The sequence below is a fragment of the Rhea americana genome, unplaced genomic scaffold, assembly GCF_003343005.1.
Source record: "Rhea americana isolate MKP2758 unplaced genomic scaffold, rheAme1 scaffold_36, whole genome shotgun sequence".
In the NCBI taxonomy this organism is placed as follows: Eukaryota; Metazoa; Chordata; class Aves; order Rheiformes; family Rheidae; genus Rhea; species Rhea americana.
In genome coordinates, this window is record NW_028186490.1 from 154,429 (window position 1) to 178,797 (window position 24,369).

The 24,369-nt window shown below is 37.8% G+C and overlaps 1 protein-coding gene across 3 annotated transcripts in view; it reads right to left on the reverse strand.

The window, feature by feature from the left end:
• Positions 1-23,394, reverse strand: part of GBF1 (golgi brefeldin A resistant guanine nucleotide exchange factor 1) — a 110,536-nt gene extending 87,142 nt beyond the window's left edge. For 2 of the 3 annotated variants that reach the window (XM_085312185.1, XM_085312184.1), the window contains exons 1-2: positions 18,959-19,064; positions 17,563-17,629 (exon numbers count right to left, since the gene is read on the reverse strand). In XM_085312185.1, the coding sequence (XP_085168311.1) occupies positions 17,563-17,629; positions 18,959-19,054 (163 nt within the window). In that variant the 5' untranslated portion in view covers positions 19,055-19,064. Of the gene's footprint in view, positions 1-17,562; positions 17,630-18,958; positions 19,065-23,201 lie in introns of those variants that run through there. The other variant, XM_085312186.1, reaches the window with a different exon arrangement.
• Between the last annotated feature and the right edge of the window lie 975 nt (positions 23,395-24,369).

Sequence of the window (24,369 nt, forward strand, 5' to 3'; positions counted from 1 at the left end):
ACCTGAATCTATTCTCCAATATATTATTGCTCCAGAGCTCCATTCCAGCCTTCACAAACTGCCTTTTTTATTCCAGATAACTAAATCAAAGCAGTCCCAATAAGCTTTGAAAACAGGAAACGTGAGGAACGGTTTAATGAACGTTACAACTCAACCTATTACAGAGTACAGAGCATTATAAAAGAGGACAGAGGAAAAAAAATGCACATATAACATTCCATGTCTGGAAGTCTCATAAATTCAAATCCAGAAGCACCTGGTTTTCTGAGCTTCTTTATATTAAGCCCAGAAAAAACTCGGTGCTGACTATGCAAAGGGACATATAGAACAGAAAGTGAGAACTGTGCCAGATAGAAACACAGAAGTCTTCCTATTGAAAAGTTATGTTAATTGTAAAATTGCCACAGAAAGATCATGGGCTTAATGGACTTATAGGTGAGGAGATAATGACAAAAACGCATTAAACAAAGTAGCAGCACAAGAGGAAAAGAGAACGAGAGCTATGGAAAACAAAGCTGAAAATAAAAACTTTTTGGAATAGCCTTCTCTTTTTGCAAAGCAGTTTCTGCAGCACCTATAGTTGGCCCTAAATGCTATTCACCCACTATAAGAAACTGAGACAGCTTTTGTAGTACAGAACTTAAGATGCATACACGTACATGTTTCATGTATACATGAAACGTCTTATGTCCTGGTCACAAATTTTGTCTTGCTTTCACACACCTCTACCTCTGAACAGAAACAATTTTTCCCTCAAAACCAGAAATAAGGTTGCAGCATAATTTTTTTACGCTTTCCTTTAGCCAATAAAGCTATTGCAGTTTAAGTTTGTGGGCTCAGACTGAAAAATTGTGTTAAGCTAATAGGCCAGGTGATTTTTATGAAGTGGAATTTTAACTCTTACAGTATCAGATACTATAAGGTATCTCACAAAGGCAGTGACCATCTCTATTCACATGCAGCTTACCACTGAGGTGTTGTTCAAGAGGAGAAAAAGAGGTAAGAACAAAAGTATGTATGTTCCACTCACATTCCATTTACCTCAGCGTCCCTACTTGCTCCATTCATCATCTAATCTGCATTCTTGTCCCAGAATCAGTAGCCACAACACTAAAGTGGTCTAAATAAAGGGATATATTTAGAATTAAATGACTGCCATCTTCACACAATTAAACAATTGAGATTATCAGAACAAGCTAACAATTCAACATTTACTGCCAGTTACCAAGGCTCAAATGCCATAAGATTTCAGTATTATCTAAACCGTTGCTGCTGACTTTGTTGTCAAATGCAAAAAGTTATCCTTACAATGCTGCTTATTTATATGGTAACACCTTATAATACAGCTAGATCAAAGTTACCTGTAATTCTACAGCTCACCTGAATAAATCACGTGGATAAATACAGAGCAAAGTCACTCTTCTTGTAGATCAATGGTCAAAGAAGAAACCCCTGCAAAATAGCTCCTCTAGAAGTTTTAACTATTCCAGCCACTTTTCACGCAGCAGCAGATCCAAAAGTTTCCATACCTGTTCCAGAACTGTAAGTCTTTGAGTATTTTTCTATTTTTAACTTATTATTGAACATATCTCTTGCCTTCCCAATTGCATGTACCACACACAGCCCACTATTCTTCCTCCTACTTCAGTTTCTAATCCACATTTGTTTCATTGGCAAGGTTGCACTGCACCCCATGCAAGAGTTATAGTAAGATTAAAAGAGAGTCAACAGAATATTTGTAAACTTTCTGCTTTAAACAGTCATCTAGCTTGTTAACAAAGTCAAAGAAAATGGAATACTTTTACAGACTCCTTGAGCTTCCTTTCTTAACTCTTCACGTTCAGGAATGCTAAATGTTTGTGAGAAGTTTAAACTACTCACACCGATACCCCTCCTTTTGTGTTTATACAAACTAACACCCTTCTTGTATGCCTCCCAGTACTACTTCACATTTCATTGTACCAAATACTTTAAGTTTTCAAGACCCTTTACAAATACAAATCTGCTGTTGCTTTGATCCATCTAGATTTCTTTCAAATCTAAGTGTAATTCTTTTTACTATTACAGGGCAATGCTTTTAATACAATATAGACAATCTCAGCTTCTTGTCTTCAGTCCACAGTATAATTCTGCTGTTTTTGAGAGGCAAGATATCAGTTATGTGGAAAATGAACAACATCCCTTTTTTTAAATGCTGGAGGGCACACAAGCCTAGATAATATTTTTTTGAATATGTGATATGCTTGATTTGATTTCTGTTGTGCTAGCTATTTGATTACAAAGGATCACTGCAGTCCATGCTGACAGTTGATGCACAGAAAAATAAACAGTTCCTTAACGTGACAGGCCTTACCAGGTTTACCAGTACCAGGTGAATAGAGTGTCCTTTGACACGAAACTTCCCCTGCAAGCAAATGAAGTTCAGCCATTGAAATTTTATTCCATAGTGAGCCAGGCAAAAAAATGGAATCGAGAACTGTATTAAAAGTGCTTTTAAGAACAGTGGAAAGTCTGAAGAGAAACAGAGGCTTCCAAGGGGCAGAAGGGGCAGACTAAATCTCAATAGCTGGAAGCTGGAGCACCTGGCCTAAGCAGAATCCTTATAGATCATTAATGCAATAATAAGATGAGTACAGACTTTCTTTCTTTTCTTTTTTTTCTTTCTTTTTTTTTTTTTTTTTAAGTACCCTTCAGGTGCATTACTCCTTCTGCTGATGTTTACATTGCAGAAAACCTATGCAAGTTAGATGTATTCAGTAAAACAGCTAGTAAATGGCATCACAAGTCTTGAGTCTGCTCTGTGAATGAGCAGTGAAGAGATTTTATGCCAGCAAGAGTCATGACTGGCTGCACAGTAATTGTACCTGCTGCAATCACGAGAAGTAATGAAATAATCCTACTGGTTTACAAATTATTTGTGAAGCCCACTTCATTGATAGGACAATTTCTTTTTTCATGCAGACATGCAGATTTTACTCAGTAAGTTTAAGACACAAAATCTCATATTTTACCCTACTGCTTGTAACTGTAGAAAGTTTTTAGGCAGCCTGTAGTCTAACTCAGTTGTATCCTCCAGCAAATTAATCATCTTTACTTATATAGAAAAGCAAACCCCAATCTTCAATCTTCCGAGGAAAAAAGGTGAAGTTTATTATATGGAAGTTTGGAACAGATTTTAGAACAGACTCATCTGCTCAGTGATGATGCTAGCATTCATGTAACACTTTTTTTTGTACGTACAGCTATTTACCCCGATGCCCTTGGACACAAATTCCCTGCCTCCACAGTGGTGTGGTATGCAGGGCACCTGTTGGCTGCTAACCTCACCCCAGACACAGCCCCATAGCAGGGCAGCAGGCTGATGGTGTACTGCAGTGCAAAGCTGCACGCAACCTCTTGGGCAAGCTACAGTGCAAGTAACTAACCGCTGATGGCTACAGGGCACAAAACAGTCAGAAGTTCCATTGTTCATAAATTCTGGAAAAAGTAGATAAAAAATACAGCCCACTCAATCGAGAATGTCTTTCAAATTGTATTAGATCAAGTTATTCACTGCTTTATGGAGAGGAAAAAAGCATAATTGGCTATTATTGATGTTTGAATAGGTATTTTCACTTTGTCTCCAGTTTCCCTTGACAAAATTAAAAAAGTCTCTAATTAACTATTTAGTTTTTTGTTGCTTTTATCTGTTGAGATTTCAGTTGTTATTGCCCATGATTATGCCTTACAGTATAAAATATAACTAGCACTCTCCTATCCTTGCATATACTTTTGTAAGCTGTTCTCCTTAACACTGTCACTTTTCTCATATTTCTCCACAAAAAGCAGTATTTAGGTTGGGATTAGAATCCATATTGCAATGGTTCAAGAAACTTTACCACTTTCCCAATCAGTTTTTCCTGGTGTAAAACCTTGTAATTCACTGCTTTCCTACTCATCTTCTAGACAGAAGCAGTGAACCAAAGAAAGATCTTAGAACATGCTTTTGCCACATTTTTAAGTTTTTTTTTTTTTTTTTTTTTTTTTTTTTTTTTTTTGTATCTACATGGGCTAGAAATGATTTTGCTTCTTAGTAAGAGTCTGGATTCTGAATGCTTTGAGATTTTGGGAGTTATTTTCCCCATTTGGTCTCCATGCAATGAGTTCCTCTGCCTAGCTTAGCTTAAACTAAAACAAAGTGTGTACCACTACTAATTAAACACCATAGAATACATTGATACCAATTCTCTAAAACTACCACCATCACACTTACCATTTCTAGTCACATTCCCAACCATATGGACAAACAGCAAAACACAGAACATGGCAAATATGCCAGATCCTGCTGTTCTCTTAGCTATACTGAAAGAAAGAGAAAGTTGCAGAAACGGAGGAAATTGTTATTCAGATGTTAGACAGACAACACTTCCTTTCCCAGAACAATCTGTCTCTTGCTCTGACAACCCATTCCTGCTATATTTACCCAACCAAAATTTGCCAGTGCTATGTTTCCAGATGCACTTGAGCCACATGTCCCTGTCAGTCAGCCCCAGCACAGAGGAATCTGAGCAGAGCACAGCTCCTAGAAATCACGACACGTTAATCCATGCTTCCTCTATTGCTTGCCTTTAGAGTTAAACGAGACAAAATGTGTAAAGCATTATTCTCGGTTTATTTTGGAAGCAGTTGTGGGGACAAGAGGTACTGCATTTGATACAGCTATTTACTTCAACTGATTTCCCTGTGCCTCACAGAGGCACCTGAACAGGAAAAAAAAAAAAATCTGAAGCATGCAGTTAAAAATAACTGGCTGCTTCAACCAATTAATACAGGCTGTCTAGAAAGCATTGTAAGGCTGCCTGAAAAAAGTGTAGATGCTAAACCAGGAGCTCACAGCTGTAATCTGCCACGGGAGATCCAGCTCCTCAGTCAGTGAAAGCTGCCATATCTTTGCTGGAGAAAAGCAGCACAGATCAAGCAGGGAAGATCAGTTTTAGACTTCAGATAGTTCACGTTAAGAATGCTGATGAGCTAAAACATGCCAAGTTTTGAAGCAATAAATTTTAAGATCTAACTAAAAAGCTATCTTTGTTTCTTCTGACTTACATTATTTTACTATTTTAATAGTTATGTTCTTATATTCTATCACATATACTTCTATTCTCATTCTAGCTTTTTCAATCATAACTGCACAGCTAAGCTCCCCTTGTTTTCATAATTTTATAAAATACTTAGCATTTGTGTCTTCTGATTGCAATTCAGTAACAGTCAAGATAATTAAGTTTCCTCAAATTCTTTGATTAGAGGGCCAAATAAACTCTCTTCCCCTCCACTCTTCTGTTTTTAAATATGCTCTCAACAGCTCCTACCTCAACATGCCTTCAATTCCAAAGTGCATGTTTTAGACTACAGCAGTGGAAAAAATTAAGAAAGTCACCCCTCAGGATCTTACTAGCAAGAACACTTTGGTGCAGGCAATGGAGTGAAGGCTCTCTGAGCCTTCTGGAGAAGGACAGGGGCCAACTTTGGCATGCGAAAAGAAAAGGTGAATAGAGAAAGTGAAAGGGTTTAAAATTCTAGGTATCCTTCCTCTGGCTCCCTCATCCCCTTTTCTGGAAAGGGCACAGGCACTGTCAACCTTTCCAGGGTTTATTTAACTGGCTTAACAGAGGGTCCTAACAGGTCACAAATAAGCTTTTCAAATAAAAAGCAGAAGTTGATTTCAACTGTGGATATATTAAAACTCATGGTCAAGCCAATTTAATTATCCAAGATGGAATTAAAAATGATTGCAACCTTCTCTTAACAGCAGATTCATATAACATGGCTTCTTCAGCTAGCTGGATGAAGTCAAGATTCATAAGAACAAAAGCACTTTTTATGCATTCTTCTAAAACAAAAATAAAAAAACATTAAACAATATTAGTTTTGGATATGAGCCTAAAGACCAGTACATCATTTAGAACAGTCTAAATAATTTTCACTATAGTGCTAAAACATAAAAATTTAAAAGATTTTGCTACAGAGATTACTCCTACTTCCTTAAAGCCTGTGCTCTATTATGTTTTCTGGTATCCTTTCCCTTTGAAATGTTTAGCACTGAAATGCCTTTCAAGCATCCAACTGGCACATCAGCTGAGGAGACTGGAGATGACTGGAGGTGAGCATGGCAAGAAAGCAATGAACATCTTACGGGTGGTATGGAAAGAAGTTAAAAAATACTGGCCAAAGCTCACTAGGCTCAAATGAAATGTGGACAAAATACAAACTGCATTACATTTTAGAGTTTACTAGCAGCCTCATACAGCTGCTCAAATTCAGCCATCTAATACATGGATGTGAACAGCTGGTACCATCACCTGCTGTTCCTACGGAGCGAACACTAGTGTGTGACCTTCCGCTGCAGCACAAGTCTGGTGCATGTGAACGAGTACCAGTATGGGGTGCGAAACTCAATAGCATTAAAAACTGCCATCTAAAAAAACAAACCATACATGTTAGGGCAGTTGAATAAGAATGAAATTCAGTTTGAGATTTCTAATAAGATTGTTAGTAACAGAGGAAGAAGGGGAAAAGCTTGCAAAATCGTCGACGCTACCTCTAACACAAAGCTTTAATAGCCAGTTACTGAAAAACCATTACAATAAGCATTCCAGAATGCCTATGATGGTTCCCCTCCATTATTTCACTGTGTCTCTTGAGCAGCTTCTTTTTCTGAACAGAAAACATTGTTTTTTTTCAATTATTGAACTACCACTCAACTATTAGAGAGTTTCACAAAGATTTGTGATGCATTTCCTCAGGACTTTACAAATTACCTTGCAGAAAACACTTTTTATCTAAATTTCAATGCCTGAATCTTTTCATTTCTTCCTCCTCTGTTTCCACTGCACTTTGAGAAAGTAAGAGGAAATATCCTTTTCCCAGCCATATGATACTTTTTTATTTATCAAACATGGATATTTCTTCCCCTGTTTTCTTAATGAAGCAAAAAGCCTTTATGATGTAAAAAGATCAGGCAAGTGTTCACATTCCTGCACCAAACAAAGAAGGCATTTGCTTTCTCAAAGATTTTCATTTACAATTTATTCCTAGCAATGCTGACACAATAGGTTAGTAGCATGAGATTTTTTTTATTATTCGTGTACTAGCACTACAGATTAGGTCTAAACGAACATGCTGAACTCTGGAGAAGTGTATGATCCACAATTTGATGTTACTTTATCTTCATTAAACTATTGCTATATCTATTCCCAAATGAAAAGGTAGTTTTTCTACAGTATCACAGCATTCCCATTTTAATTGAAAAAATCTCTTCCTGTTGATCATAAAATATTTTAATAGATTAATAAATATTTGAGCAAACACTTTCTGCACCTTCACAACTATCATCAATAATGTCATTAAAATAAGCATACCTGGGATTGCACTTTCCCCAACCCCTGCATTAATCTGCCCATTTCAAATCTGAAGGACTGATTTCATACATACACTTTCATTTTGCACAACTGAGGCAGCATATTTTCAAGAGAGGAGAAGCACGGAAGAAAAATGTTATAGTGCTTGTTAGATCTTAACGCTGACTCAACATATTTGCATGTCAGGCACAGAAATACCAAATGTTTTCAGAGCTGAGCATTCAGAGAAAAACAGAATATTTCTGAATGATAAAGGTGAAAACCTCAGACTGAAGTGACAATCAACTAATGATGTCTCCTCCTACGACAGCCATCTTCATTATTACAGAACTGTAACAGGCCACTATGAACTGTTTAATCTAACTTGAAGAACATCCAAGTTCTAAGTGCAGTTACCGACGATGCTTGCATAAGCAACCATTGCCATTCTTTTTATTTGTAGAATAAGGCCCCTCCCTAGGCTATATCACATGTTAGACTGCTCTCCTCCAGTACACTGTAATCAAGATCACAACCAGGCCCTGTGACTCCACTCTGGCCCTTGTATCAAGAACTTGATTTAGTGCAGCAATACCTCATATTTACAGCCTGCCATCTAAATTATTTAAGTAGTTAATCAAGAGGTAAATGGAATCTAATTCAATAGCCACTTGGCAGACTTCCTATTATATCAAAACAAAGGACAATTTCCAAAAAATTACAGGCGACACGAGGCATTTTAGTAACACCCCCCTTCAGCCCCACAAGGTTAAAAGAGCCTAGCAATGCTGACATAGTAAATTAGTAGTGCAAGGACAGGACTAGAAATTAGAATCTCTGAAGTGATTATAATAAGAGTATGAATAGATGATCGCAGTCAAAGTATCACCACCACTGAACAATTTAAGATAGTTCAGTTAATGAGCATTAATCAAGTGCACTCCTCGAGTTTCACAGTTGTGCAACTGTGATTACAGTGTAAAACACATTAGCATAAACCATCATGGAGGCAGTTTATCAGATAAAAGATTTTGATTTTAACATGATAGCTAAAGCCAGTATCACCCTAAATTTTAGCTCCACTGCATGTATGTACAAGCCTTAAGCTAACTTTTAAGCTAAGCCTTAAGCTTTACTTTTGCATTTCAGCCCCTCTCCAATTGTCCTTTCTTGTCTTAGTATCTAGCCTTGTTCCTCACTTGTCACATAACTATACACCTTTGCTTTCTTCCATGATGTGCTTGAATACAAAATACCATCAATTTTAATCTCATAATAACACCATGCAAAGAGCACAGGCACATTCATTTAATGTAGTTCAAGTGATGAGGAGTCTCTATGTTGCTGCAACCATCTATCCATGCCCTTATATTCTGACATTTCTTGGTTAATTTAAGTAGAAGAGGAGTTTAAAGAAGGAGTAGGTTGCTTTAACATTTACAACGGCTTTTCCAAATCACGTGGATACAGCGCATCATACAACAGTTATGTGGAAGTATCAGTTATCCACAATAAATGCTATGACTAGTTGGTAAATGTTGCTTCTCAAAATAAGGTTTGTTTCTTAAAATTCTGTGATGACATGTATTTGTTCATTACTGCTAGACAATTTACATACCTATAGTAACTCAGTCATGCTTTAGCCTTCCTCACGCTATTAACAGGTTTTAAAGTACCCTCACAGTTTTTCCCCAGAAGATACCTGCTGGGAAGACAAATAAGGGAATGAATGTTCTTCAAAATCATTTGTGACATGACATTTCCATTTCTTTCACATCAAAATCCATCATATCACAAATCCTAAGACCCTACCTTCAAGGTACTTCCTAATAGGCAATATATACCAAACTTTCTGTTCTTTGTAGCATTCATAGGTACTGTTAGGTAAGTTAAAGTCTTGTCATCTAAAAGATAGGACTGGATGCAGCTGGAAATTTTTATTGCTGTTTCCAGGTCAAAGTGGCTTTATTGTATCATTTTCTAAAGGCAAATTACAAAGTGAAATCTTCACTATCCATCCAACACTCTTCTTATGAGCTTACCACGAGGAGATCCGTAAAATATGGGAAGAAAATGTTTTGTCCAAGTCCAAGAAACTTCAGCAGGAAACTATCTGACACTTAAGATAGCAAACAAGCTAGGTAAAGCTCCTTAGAAATAAAAAACTCATGCAAGTTCACCTCAAACAGGCAAGCTACCAATTGCACATCCCTCATTATTAATGCCCCTTTAACCAACCAGATTCTTACCTTAATAATAATCTTTTACCAATTATTCAGCTATCCTTATACGTACCTTTGAATCCCTCCAGTTCTACTTCTGTTCTTGATGGCTTTTGTCTTGCACACTGATCACAGGGAAGAAGCACTTTATCACATATCTCTGCACTAAGAAAACAGGACATTCTGCCTGATTGAATCTTCTTTCAAACCTCTCCTTAAAACTCATCTTTTGCTATCTGTGTAACAGCTCAGCCAATGATGGCTTGTTTGAAGGACAAATGGAGGCAGTAATTAAAAAAAAAACTCAAGTGTTTAAACAATTTTATATACTTAATGACTTCTCTCTGCTTCTACTCTTTTAAGCAACAAACTCTTCAAGGTGAGGAATGGTTCAGTATGTGTGTGGCGTACACATGACCAAGACTTCTTGGCAGTCCTATTACATGTTAGGTAAGTATATAAACATGCATCTGCACTTCTAACACAAGTTTGTTTCTTTTCTTTTTCTATCGCTTCTTCCAAGCAAATCATCTTTCAGTCATTGCTTTTTTAACAGGTTAGATAGCAGCAGCTTAGCAAAAAGAGGGGACAGTAAAGAGAAGGAAAGGTAACAGCGTAGGAGAACTATATATTTAATCAACTCCTACTGGAATTCAGCAATTTCATGTACACTCCATTTCCAGGTTTTTACTACCATGGGAATATCCTTACAATTTGTTAATCAGCCACAGTCCCTTTTAACTTCAGTCTCAAGCAACCACGACAAAAACAGCATGGCCAAAACCACCTGGAACAAACCCTCCACGGATGACTCAGGAGGAACCTTAACTTTAACAGAGCATCTGGCATTGCCTTTCTACCAAATCAAACTGCAATTTATTGCCTTCTAATATATGTACATTAGGCCATTTCCTTTATGGCTCCACTTCACTCAGAAGCAGTAACTGAAGGAAATAATGGAGTGCCCAACAAGTGGGAAAGTAATTGCTCAACAAGCGTGGAACAAGAGAGAGTCAGTTGCGCAGCGTGCACATGTGGCAGTTCTTCAGAGCCCAGCCCTGCAGTGGTAACAGAAGGCTGGTGTTACAGAACAGGCACACTGTGGGAACGGTGCCAAGCAACAGCCAGGAGCGCTTGTCCGTCTAAATCCGAGGGTCCCTAAGGATCGGGGGCCAGGAAGCAAGTCCTTCCAACAGCACCACCTCCTGCCTGTACCTGCCAGTCATTAGCCACGCAGACAGGAGTCAGTGTTAAGCTTCAAGCTCCAGTCTGAAATGATTCCCAAAGAACTGTACGAAAAGGATGCTAAGGTGATATTGCAATGACGGTTGTGCTGGACAGCAAAAGGGACAGTTCAGATATCCTGATTTGAAGAGAAGTGAAGAAACTCTTATGCGAAGGCCATCCTCTACTGTTTTATTTTATTATTATTATCATTATAGATATTCCCAGAGTCACACTCTATTTCTTCTGAATTTCTTCAGTATTTCTTATTTATTCATACTTTACACACTCCACTCAGAAACACAAAAAAAGAACAAACACAAAAGCTATGGAGCTCTCAAATTAAGGTTGCTACACAATTTCAGTTTTGCCCTTTCTGCCTGTTCAGTCTTAATTATACAATCTCTCAGTTCCAAGCTTTCCACTCCCAGGACTCCGACTTCAGGCAGCACCCCATGTTGGAGGGCTCAGTGAGCAATTCAACACTCAATTACTGTTCAGAATGACCCCACACCAGGCTATTCACACACTCTGCCCAAATGCTGCACGACACAGAATACGAAAAGCCCGTAACAAGATTATGGTGCTTCCCTCAGTGCACCTGCAAGCTTCACAAACACTAACTGCTGTCCTTCATCAAGCACATCCCTTCAATTTTGGTGTGAGTTCTCAGCCTGAGAAACTTGCATTCCAGGTCCCTCAATGTACTTTGTGTTTTTAGGACACTCTATATTTAAAAACAAATAAACACACTAAAATGACCAGCTCTTCTGGATCTCATTTGGAATTGCTATTGCACAGTGCTTCTGCCAACAGAAGTCCACGAGTCACTAGCATCACCTCAGGTTTCTCACTTAGAAAGTAAGGAACAAAACGAGCAACCACTTGGAAAAAATCTGGTTTATGATTACTCCAGTACCACAGAGAAATCCTATGCCAAAGATACCAATAGAAACCTATTATCTGGGGGAAGTTCAAAGATCTCAGCCGTAAGATGGCCATTTGATTCATTTCATGCTTCGCTGAGATTAGAATGAAGATTAACCTCTCTCAAAGACAGTATTAGAAATTACCTGCAGCTTCAAAGCAAAAATACTGCACTGGTTTACATTTTGCAGCACTTGGAAGGATGCCTGCATTCATGAAGACTAGGAACTTGTTTTGAAAATGACAATTTTTACTACATAATCTGAATACGGTATGAAAGAATCAAGTAGTCTGCATTCAGCCTGCAAGCAAAACATTTGACAATATTCATCTTTTCTGTAATAAGAAGGTCACAGGAAATATTAAAAGAAAAAAAAATTAAAATTTCAGTATAGTGTTTCAGGCGATTTGATATAGACAAAAACTGTATCACAATCCACTAATTAGAGTGAGGTTGATTTAAAATTTATGCAAATCAAGTTACTTTAGCCATTTCCCGACTATTCTTACACCCTTCACACTTGTGGAAATTTTAAAGAGAATGCAACAAAAGCAAAGTATCAGCCCAAGTTGCTTGGACTTATAGAATACCAGATTAACATGTATGGATATCTACTATTCAAATAAATAATTGAAGCTATCACATGAACAGACATGATCTAGGAGAGCAGCTAAGCTTCTAGATCTTTTCTATGAAACTGGCACCCAAGAGAAAGCAAGCAAGAAAAAGAAAAGCTTAACTGGCAATTTTTTTAATGGCTTCTCTAGATCAGCTAACACTGCAAGCCCTCAATACAAACAAAAGGAAAAGTGTCCCAGCTTACTGTTTAGTCAATATTTGTTATTGACTGATAAGTCGAGTCACTTTCTGCAGAAGCTCAAAGTATAAATAATAAATAAGGCATCGTTTCATCTGCAAACTGAAATCACAGTAACAAGCATTACAGCACTAAACACATCACATATCCATAATATCTAATTCGGACACTACTTTTGCAGAAGATTATTCTAATTTCTCAATTTAAATAGACCACAATGAATTTCTCAGATCTATTCAAAAGCACTGAGAACAGCATTGAGGACAGGCCATACATTTATACTTACACCTGTGAGCTACCACTTCATAAAACCAGACCTTATAGAAAGAGTTCGGGTATTAATACCACTTTATACGAATGTCAGATTTCCCCGTAAAACTTGAGTTTTCAGAGCTCAAACATGAGAAAATGGGTGTGCAATCAAATCTACATAGCAGAAAACTGATGGCTACAGTAACAAGTATATTAAATCAGTACACTGGGCAAAGGTTCTCTTACAGTTACAGTCATTTGACCTTTAGCCAGCTCTTAATGCCCTAGCCAACCCTCTAAAGATGGAGATTTGCAGCAGCTTCTTGTCTGAAATAAGCCATGAAAAGATTCTTCTGAACCTACTATATAAGCATTCATTTAAAATGTCATGAATGTACATGAAATCCGAGTGCTTCTAACAGCTTACTTTGCAGCTTCTGTTTAAATGCACTAACTCTGAACCACTAGAGGATAAAAGGACTCAGACCTTCCAGTCTGGCACTCATGGCCCTAAAATATACACAAGCACCTCTTCACAGGTGTGTTTACCTAGTTTAAACCTTATTTAAATAGACTCTTGATGCACACACTTTCCACAAACACCTGCTTCTCACATTGCAGAGCTGACTTGTACAAGGCAGTTGTATTCAGTCATTTTCTGTCCCAAAGCCATCCTACACACCATTAAGCAGCAACTCAGGTTACTCACTCATCCCCAAACCAGAGCAAAGCGCAAGCAGGCGCGTTGGCTGGCTAGCAAATTCCCTGTGCCTCATAGTATCCAGCCTCTGGCTACTCCCATGGCTCAGTCATTACCATTAAAAGAGGGTAGCACTCATTTCACTTTCTGCAGCAAGGGGAACTATTACAGAAGTATTCTGCTCTGCATTTAACTTATGCATCATACATACTTGCAGAGTCTGAAGACTCAAGAAGTCACAGTAAGATTCAGATTCAGGGAACTCCAATCTTCACTAGATTCACGGAAAAATGAGCTTATAATTAATTCATATTTCCAGCCATTTTTGCTTATAAAAACGTTCTGCCCAAGTTAATTTTTTGCTGAGCTCAAGGACATCTTAACTTGGAAATGTTCAGGAAAAGAAAGATGCTAAGTTATTACTGCATGTCAAAAAGAGGCTCCCTTTTATTGACATAACACCATAACATAACTGACAAAATTAAGCATAACCATGATTTCAACATCTGGCACATTTTTCTAGATATTTGAATTATCTTAAAAAGAAGTCAAATTTAAGCTATGGTGATACCGAACCCAGATCCAAACAGATATCAATACTAGAGGTTTCCATCAGCTTTTAAAGAACCTTTGAAGATGTAATTTTATTTCAATTTTGCATGCATGGGCAAAGCTTAATAGTCATTGCTTGCATGTGGTAATAATTCAAGATGCTCAGTCTTGCTTTTTCTGAGCACTGGAAATATGAGATACCACATCAGACTTAGGTTTACATGTCTATCTCAGTACAAACATTCAGCTATTAAACTTGTTTTAGACAAATCCATACAACAGCTAAGATGCCAGAACCTCTATTTTCCTTTTTGTTTTTCAGGCAACGAACATCAGCAATAATCAGCACATACGCAGCATACATGAAGCGTAAAAATGACACAAAATATAGCAAGTGAGAGAGCGTGGCTCAGAGCACACATACTGTTCATTTTCAAATTATTAAATAGCTTTTGTAAATCCACAGAAAACTGCCACAGAACTTAAGTTTCACTATTAGAATTTTAAAGAGCAACAGGAACATTCCACATAATTCAGGCCTAGGACCCACAACTAAGAAAGCTCAACTGTAGAAGCAAAAAGTTACTCTTATCGCAATCATAGCATTGTTTGTACTGAGTCACAGCATCTTCTCTAGATGCTGCCTTCAAGGGCCCATTTAGACGTTACAATGGGATGGGATACCAGAAGTTAGTTGCAGACAAGAATTTAATATTTTTAGTAGTCAAATAAATCGTGTTATGTAATTTGCTTACTCCTGAGGAGCAACATTTTGAAATGAGAATCTTTACCTGCTGGAGGCATAGGGTGCCTTCATCCCCTTGACCAGAGTATTTCAGCATCACAGTCATGACAGAGTTAATACCCACTAGCTCAGAGGAGAACAAAAGGTACTCCACTGCAACATGCCTAACATTTACATTGCCTCTCTTTGCTCATTAAACAGGTTTTGGTTAAATAATGAACAAACTGTATTACAGACTCCGATGAGAATTCCAAAATTATAAATCAACTGGTAAAGCCCAGAGGAGAACGAAGGGAGTGGGAGGGAAGGAAGGATAATATTGACTAATATAAAGGGCGCAGCTTGACAGTGGATATTCCTGCCACACCTGATCAAACATGCTCCATGGGGGAGGGGAAGGGAGAGCGAGAGCAAAAGGGGAGATGGGACAAGGCAGCCTGAAATTTGCATCCGGAACAGATTAAAACGGGTTCTTGGGGGATTGAGAAAATACATAATATATATTACTATAAATGCAAAACTGTACTAAAAGCTAACTCAAATGTCAAAGATTACAGCTTGAATAAATTTAAATATAAAAGCAATGTGTTTCCATGAGCTAATGAAAGAGACATGAAAGGAAGGTCTAGGCAAAAAAAACTAAGCTTGGACTTTTCATTGCCTGGAAAATCAGACAGGAGACTATATCATTCAAAGTACTGCTTGGGAACCATTCCATGTCTAAAACTTAAGAGAGAGCATAGCAACCATATCCTATCTCAAGACATTAGTCTGTAAATAGCAATCATTGAAGCTGAAATAACCTGTTTAGAAGAACCCCATGTAGTCAAACCAATACACTATCATCACATATAAGCAATTACTAATTTGGCATAAACCACATATACAAGATGCCTTTACTACTCACATGGAGTCTCTGAATCTCTCAGTACATAAAATCTCTCAGTAGATGAAAGCACAGCTTTCTCTAACATGAGCAGATAGTTGGCTTGCAATTTTTCCAGGTAAGTCAACAGCAGATCATCTAGGCGTATAGGTAATCTGCAGTACCTACCACTTACTCATATCACATTTGAGTATCGTGAAATTCCCACTTCTTGTTAATGAAAAAACGTATTAGCAAGAATGGCAAAGAACAACTTCAGGACTCCTACTTCACAGAAAATTTTACCTCCTTGAAAAGGGAGATTAGATTCAGGAAGTATTCCCTCCTAGAAAGCTTTTAGTGACTGTGTTCATATCCTACAGAAGATGAGTGAGCTTACAAAAAACTGTAAAATCAGTCTGTCACATATTTTGGGGACAAGCCTAACATTCTGAACAAGATATTGTCCAGAAATGCAGACTATGTAAAAATTCCCTAAGACATGACCTGACAGGAGATTTCCTTTTCTAAGGAAAGTTTACCAAACAAAGAAGAAATAAGGAACTACACTTACAGACAATCACAGAAGAGGAACGAATAACAGGTTAGAGCTGGCACACGTTCTCAGAAACTCTCATCAACACCAAGAAGCAGCACTACTGTAGTTTTACTGAAGGTATTTTTTTAGGGAATATCAGGCTTAGCACTGACATAGGGAGAGGCATGTTCCACACATAGAAATGCAAAAAGTCCATCTCAAATTTGCAATTCTGAACATTAACTGTAATAAACGGACCAAAAACAAAGCTTATTTTCAAATATTAAAATCAGTAAGATGACAAATCCTATGATGAACCAACAGAATGCCATATGCAGTAAAGGATTAGTCTTCCAGGCTCCTAAATATGTATTTGAGTTAAAATTAAACAAACACTCCTGAAACTACCAGCAGAGAAAAATCTCAGGGGAAAGGAGGAAAAGGGGAGGGGGGGAGAGAACCAAAAACTGGTCAGAGTCCACATCACAATCACATGTTTTACTTCTGTAATCAATAAAGGGCCCCAGATCCTTTCAGTGCAACTAGGCACCAAGTAAGCCCATTACTGCAAGATTCAAGAGATCCAAATGGAAAGCATGTTCTTCATTATTACTGACAACAGATGATTAAAATCAACAAATCAGAGTATGTGAAGAGAAATTAGATAATAGGAGACTCCTTTCCAGGCAAATTCTTTCTATTATTCAGAATATTATAATATTATTATTATACGGTATCTCATATACTATTACAAACTTCAGTGTGTTGGAGCAACATGTCAGGGAGAAGCTCATCTTTCTATCCGTTACCCTGTAAATACGCGATGTTATTCTCAAGTACTGCACCCATACTACACAATACACCAAAAAAAAAAAAAAAAAAAAAAAAAAAACAGTTTGTCAAAGACAAAGCAGGTTCATTCATCTCAACAAAATACTCTCTGGAGTCAATGACAAAATAACTTGATCAGAGCAAGTTTCAAAAAGCAGTAACAGCTCAGGATAAGCAGACATACATCAGGGCTTCTTGGGTTGATTAAAGCTTAACAATACAGTTATGTGCTTGTATTAGTTACTAAAGCTTCTTAAATAGCATAGAATTGCACAGGGAATATATAGTTTCCAGACGGTGGTAGCAGTGGGATTTGTGTACTAGTTTCATGTTGGCATGTGTTTACTTCTAGAAAAATAATATTTGTCCATTTTGTCAATATTCAGTATATGATTTCCAGATTAAAAAAACAACACATTAAAAAAATACACTGCTGTACAGGTTCAAAGACAAAACTTATCTGTACATAATCTACCAGGTACACATACCTGCAAAACTCTATATAAGCTTACCTGTTATCTTATTCAGCACTTCTTTTAAGATGCTAAAGCTATGCAGCAGGGGATCCCTTTCTTCATCCTATAGGTTACATATACAAAGAAAGTCATTATCAAAGTAAGCACATTCCTGAAAATATATTGTAATAATGGATCCGAAAAGACTTCACCTTCATCTCAAGGAAGTAACATAGGTTGAGTTCATCACTTTCAGTCCACCTACTCCACCAAAATTAAGAGAAGCATTTTTATCTTCCTTCTAGTACTACTCAATGTTGTACAGCTCAAACGCCAAAGAGCAGACTGAAGACTGAGCACATTGGTTTCATTTTACTGTCCTTAGAAGTGTTTCTGATCATCCTTCCAATCTTCTATAAATTTCAAGACAAATCTACTTCAAACGATATTGAAATGGCTCATCAGGATTTTCTGCAATGTTAATCTACACAGCAAATTGTAATGGGAGCAGAAATAAAATGACATTTGATGTCATTAAAATATCTGGAAGAAAGAATCACGGTGTGAAATTTATATGAACAGCTGTATCCTTTAACCTTAGTCTATCTTTATGATATTAAAATATGGCAGAATAGTACTTCTTCCAAGCTGTGTACATCTGCAGCCACAAATCCTACTGGGTGGCAATGACAGCTAATGGAGAAGTGTTTGTTAGATGGGAAAAAGGCCCTGCCCTTTGATGGACTGAAACTATTTGTGTGGCTGACAGCCATCTGCCATTCACGTGACATTTTCAAGTGCACTGCACATACAGCACACCACACAGACATTTACACTGTGGAACCCATAAACCAACCAAACCATTGTTAGACCTAAAAGAATTGTATTAGTGGCTTTTAACAAAACAGGCTGGAAACTATTAACATGTTTCAGTCAGGAATATAGCTAGCAGCCACACAATAGAGCCAAAAGACGACACTATACCGTACGAAAAATGCCCTGTATATAACGACTTCTCCAATTTTTATTTCATGCATCACTTTATCAAGACTGTAATCTGTATCAGGACACAAAAAGATATATAAAATGTTGCCCTAAATCAGGAGCAACCATATCTTCAAAATCTCTGATGTATCAGAAGGTAAAAGTCAAAAGAAAATTACTGAATGGCCTTGAACTGACTTCATGATATTCCCATGTGGAATACAATGTGTTTTTTGATCGTTTACAAGATGTAAAGGTGGGAGATTTTCAGCTTTGTACCTCTGACAGTCAGCAACACACATATGCATCGTTAAGAAGCCAAAACTGCTTAGCATGACACAACACAGAAAATCAGTCCAACTTTACTTACAAAAGGGCTATCAAGAGTGTTAAAAATTGGAGGGACTTTTCTAAAGCAGATAGTTTCTACCATAGCATGAACAGATAGCAACAGTTCAAGAGAACTTACCAGATGTGTGTGAGTGCTCCATCGGGCATTGCGTTTTATGGCTCCCACCACCGCGTTGATTTCACCTTGAACAATGTAAATGTTCTTATCCACCATCCTGGCAATCCTGAAAATAAAGATAAGCCAAATTAATCTCCACCCCTCAGAAGTATTACCATTCTCAGCTGAAACATCATGTTAGCCCTGCAGGTGGCCTGCAGAGATACAAGAAACACTTTCAGATCTTCATTTCATGCATGAAGACAAATACAATTAATTTGTCACAAGGAAGAGACCATGCTTTTCACAGAGTAGATTTGCAAAAACAGGACAGTAGATAATTAATTGTAACAGGGTACCAGTGAAGGAAGAGACAACTTCATCAAGTCACATGCCTCGTTTTTTTTTTCCAGTATATGCAAGTTCAGAGGAAGATGTAGTCTTAGGAAATCAGGACACACATTCATGACGATGCAATACCAACACACATCTCTAGCATTTATGTGAAGTCCTGCAGCTCCACACAGAATAGAAAGCCAATCTCGTGCCCTGTTAAATAAGCACCAGTGGCTTGAATAACATGGCCAAAGCAGAAACTCTTCGGGACTTTAAACTGCGACAAAGTCATTCATAACAGATGTTGATTTCACACTTGCTTTGTGAAAAAGGCTTCTTAAGAGAAGAGAGAGGACAATAACAAAAGCCAAGGTTAATACTCCCCAAGAGATCAGCAAACTGGAGACAAAACTGGATGGAACAAAGAGGGGGGGAAAAAAAGTGAGAAAGCTAACCTGAGGTCTCATGATGTACCCAGACAGAAAGCCAGAAAAGGAGAAAGAATCGCATAAGCAAGAAAAGGAATACTCTGAATGGTCTGAGAGTGGATGACTCTAAGATTGTTCTCTCTGTAGTATCTGTAACCCAAATAGACTCAGCCATAAGGAAATAGGAATGGAAAGGAATTTATATACCTGACCACTTACATAAAAGGGACTTACAAGGAGACCAGAGTCAGAGGATATTTCTGCAGATGAGGAGGATTTAGTGAAATGGTAGTCACGTAATGGGAGATTTCCAGAATATATGAAAGGAAAATGAGGAATCCAGTTTGAATCACAACAGGACATTCACAGGGAAGCAAAAGACTTAACACAGAGCAAACATTAACGATAACACTTTGAATCAGAGCAGCTCACTTAGAGGACTCCATTCAAAAAAAGAAACAATAAGAGGAAGATTGTTGCCCACAGAGCAAAACCAAAGCTGGGACGAAGCAATTTTGGTATATCACTACAAGCTTCAAAATCACCAGCACACACAAATTTCAAAACATATCTCCTGGATCTGTCAGGCTTCATGTTAATTAAAATGTCTGAATTTTCAACAATACTTCAAATATACAAATATCCTCCAAGTGAAAGAAAATAATTTGCTTTAGGATTCTGTAAGCAATGGAAAGAAAGCAAAATATTATAAAAAGATGCCTTATCAAGAGAAAGTGAATGTTACATGGGTTTGTAACAGAATGAATTACCCTGGTGGTACCACTATCTCTTACTTCACTCCATTAATTAGAAATAACAGAATTCCAAAGTGTTATACAATAAACTAGGGGTAGAGACATAAATATTTAGTAATATAGGAACTGCTATAACAGACCAGATTAGTAGTTTATCTAGTTCATCACTAAATGATTTACAAAAACAAAAAACTCTGCCAAAGTAGTTTGCTTATGTCCCAAAAAACAAAGGTTAAATATCCTGCTTCCACACCTGTATACAACAGAACTGCGGATGTTCTTCTTACTCACGTGTCTAATGCTTGAAAGATGCTCTTCTCCTCACTGGTAACTTATTCCACATATCACTTATAGGTTACATAGAAAGTATTGCAGAAAAGTATCCTTGATCACAACTTTTTCTAATTCACGATGTCCTCCTTGTTTTAGCAAAAGCCATTAATGGGAGCTTTTATCTGCCTTTTAAAATTCCCAACTTACTCACCTCTTCTATCAGTAATACCAATACTTTCCATGTCCTTCCCTAGGAATTTCCAGGGGTCAAAACTCTACTGCACAGAAGTACTTTTGGGGAAAAGCATCTACACTTACATTTAGCAGAACCAAAGACAAAACTTTTCTGTCTTCACTGCCAGAAGACAATATTAAGCACGCAAACCTTGTACAGCCATTCCAGGTGTTTAGTAAATTGACCTATGTAAACAAAGGCTCCCCCTAACCTTACCTAGAAAGAATGGAAAGAAATATTAAACATGCATGTTATGTGCCTTCGATATACAGATACTCAACAATTCTGTCAGTATTTAAAGTGATGCCACTGCTTAATGCTATTCTGTATAGCACAGAATATGCCTGTAGTGCTCCTATTACTTCTCTTCTACATTTAACCTAAAGGAATCAAGAAGGAAAAGTTAATTAAACTCAGCCCTTCCTGAATGTAGGAAGCTTGCAATGCTTAAGCTTTACTGCACCTGGCTCTATCTCCCATGCAGCAAATTGTAAAGAGGGAAGGTGGAAAACTTCAGTGTAAACCTTTTCTTTTTCCCACGCTGAGAAACTAAACTTGCTGATCCCTTCAAGCAAGGGTGCAAAAAAATCCATGTTGTGGGTGCTGATGCAGCCTGTAAGTGCAATGCTGCAGAGCTCTGACAGTAAATTTGGGTCTTCCAGCATAAAAAGGCGTTTTAGTTGCACTGGACCACTAAGTTGTTTGTGTATAAAATAAAATTGTTATCAATTAAAGTCACATCTAAGGGAACCTGCAGTGAGATAGAAACAAACGCACTCTCTTCAAATCTTCTCAAGAAGTTAGCGATGAAATGATGACACTACAAAAATCCTTAAATTTTGCAGCGTTTTAATATGCTATGAAAGCCCTGTCAAATAACAAGAATTTTTTACTCACACTGGGTAAAAGCAGGGGCAACTCCTGCTTTATGTTTAAGCTTGCAGTCAACCAAGCAATAGCACAAGCACATTTCAAAGGAAACCACAGCCAGCTATCTTCATTCTTGCAAAAGATCCCTGCAACTGTATGCTGGAGAAGGGAACAGAAAATAATTCAAGGAAAAGAAAGTAGGATTTTTTTTTTCAGGGAGATGCATCTTGTAAGCCAAAACCATCAAAAGCAGCAACCATCACTGTACAACAGTTTAAAATTTTATTTCAAGCAATGTTTGTGGCTTATCTGGACTTTGCACTTCCTGAAGCCTACTCCTTTTAAAACAACCAATTTTCAGTGTGTATTCCTTCAACTATATCTTAATTACAAGAAACAACTGCTCGCACTTCAGAGCTTAGCAACACTTCTTTCAACATAAAAGATCAGCAAGACTGAAATTAAATGCTTTGTAGTCACAGAGAGAAAGTTACAAGATTTACCAGGCCAGTGCTGAATGACCAGCTGGGCACAGGAGAACATGGTGCTAGCCAAGCAAAACCACTAAACGTTAGTTCTATCTAGAAAAGAATTGCTACCATTAAATCAGGTTTGATGTTAAAAGGGTATGGCCTCAAGAGTGGGATATCATGTAACAGCTGGAGAGGTTATCGGGCTACTAACGCTGAAGGACACTAAATGTTGAAGTGAATTCCCTAGTAAAGGAGTGGATTCTACAACCCTTGATGTCTTCAAATCAAGACAGGACACCTTTCTTGAAAGCAATCTTTAATCAAACACAAGGTATGGACTTAGTACAGGAACAAATAGATGAAATTCTATTGCCTTGCGTTAGGCAGAAGATCAAGATGAAAACATTTAAAAGGCAGCTATTAAGTTTCAAATGCATTAGAGCTCCCTGTCTCACTCAGTTAATCCTACATAAACAGCCAATTCCTTCTGATGATGGGTTTATACATTTGCTTAAATCTGCAAAACAGTCCCCAGATTTTGCTTCTGCTTGGAACTTCAACAGGCCACAGAGTGAAAATGATGGCTCCATCCAAGCCAGTACAGCTGCCCAGCATGTTGTGAGAAACAGGGAAGCTACAAACATTCACAGCATCACTGCTAACAGGCTGAAGAATGCTTAAGTAGAAAAACAGAGACTGGAGCATTTCATAGACGAGCGAGATCTAAAAATCTATGTGCTTCTCAAAGCCTTCAGCAGTGCTCTGTGGACAGTAATGATCACTATTCTGAGAATCTTGGAATATTATCAAATGTGCAATTTTCACATGAAAACACTGACATGATTTACACCTGTAAATACCTCACACGTGCATTAAACACTCCACTGCTCAAACCTGAAATGCATTGTCCTGAAACATCCCAGGGCATAGGAACCCACACTTTTTCTGGGTATTGCTGCAAGAAGTCCGAAGTATATTTTTAGGAAACTCTCCCTTCCATGTGGGAGAATGTCTGCAACTCTTTTGGAAAACAAGCAAGAGTTAGCATCAAAAGTGACAATACCTGACAGACTTCCATCAAGCTACTTTTCCTAACAAAAATTTTGCCCTTCAGCTATAACAACTGACTCAAATCCAGAAAAACTACTACAGTAAATAGCTACAGTGAAAAAGGACATAATCAGTACACATGCAAGAAAAGTAGTATTTAAAAATAGGTGTCAGATGACCTAGATTTGCACTGTTTATAATAATGCACAAATAATCTACATTGTATCAGGACTTGGGTCACCACATGCAGGTCAGAGACTATGTACTGCCACCAAAACAGAACACACACACACACACACACACACACCCATCCACTCACCTACACACACATCCCTTCAATCTACAAGTTACGCTAGCTAGCTTACCAACGAGCCCAGATGACACTGAAAATCCTTTTCTTCCTTTCAAGCTTCATATAGAAAGTACATGAATACGTATTATGAAATCTAACTTGCTGGGCTTTTTTACATAAATACTACTCTGTAAAAAATAACAGGCAGTAAAGATCAGGGAACTCAAAATATTTCTTCGAGGTCTAACTCTTAAGGCTTGGACAAAATAACAAAGAAACAAGCAATAGTTTAGAATTAGGTCAAGGACCATGCAGTCCAGTGATGCTGAACTCTGGGTAGTTTAGAGTGCCCACTAAATGTAAACAACACTGACATGACAGCAGTGGTGCATCACAGATGACAGCAGGACAGGCTTCTCTGCAGATCTCCAAATTTAACTGCAACAGTGAAATAGAGTACAGGAGACAAGAAGTGATGGTGACTCACGTTCAGCTGTCAAAAATGACTGAGGAGAAAAAATTAAACCTGAGGTAAATACAGCGGGGAGGATTCTTTCTTCTAAATGCTTAAAACTAAGTTAAAACTAAGAAAAAATGGTACCAGTGGAAATCATGATGAACACGCGAGTTTGACCCTTCCTTCTGCAGCAGCCAAGGAGGCAGCCGCAGGCCGCGAAAACGGCCTTTGCTCCCGGCGACCGCAGGCGAGCTCCCGCAAAC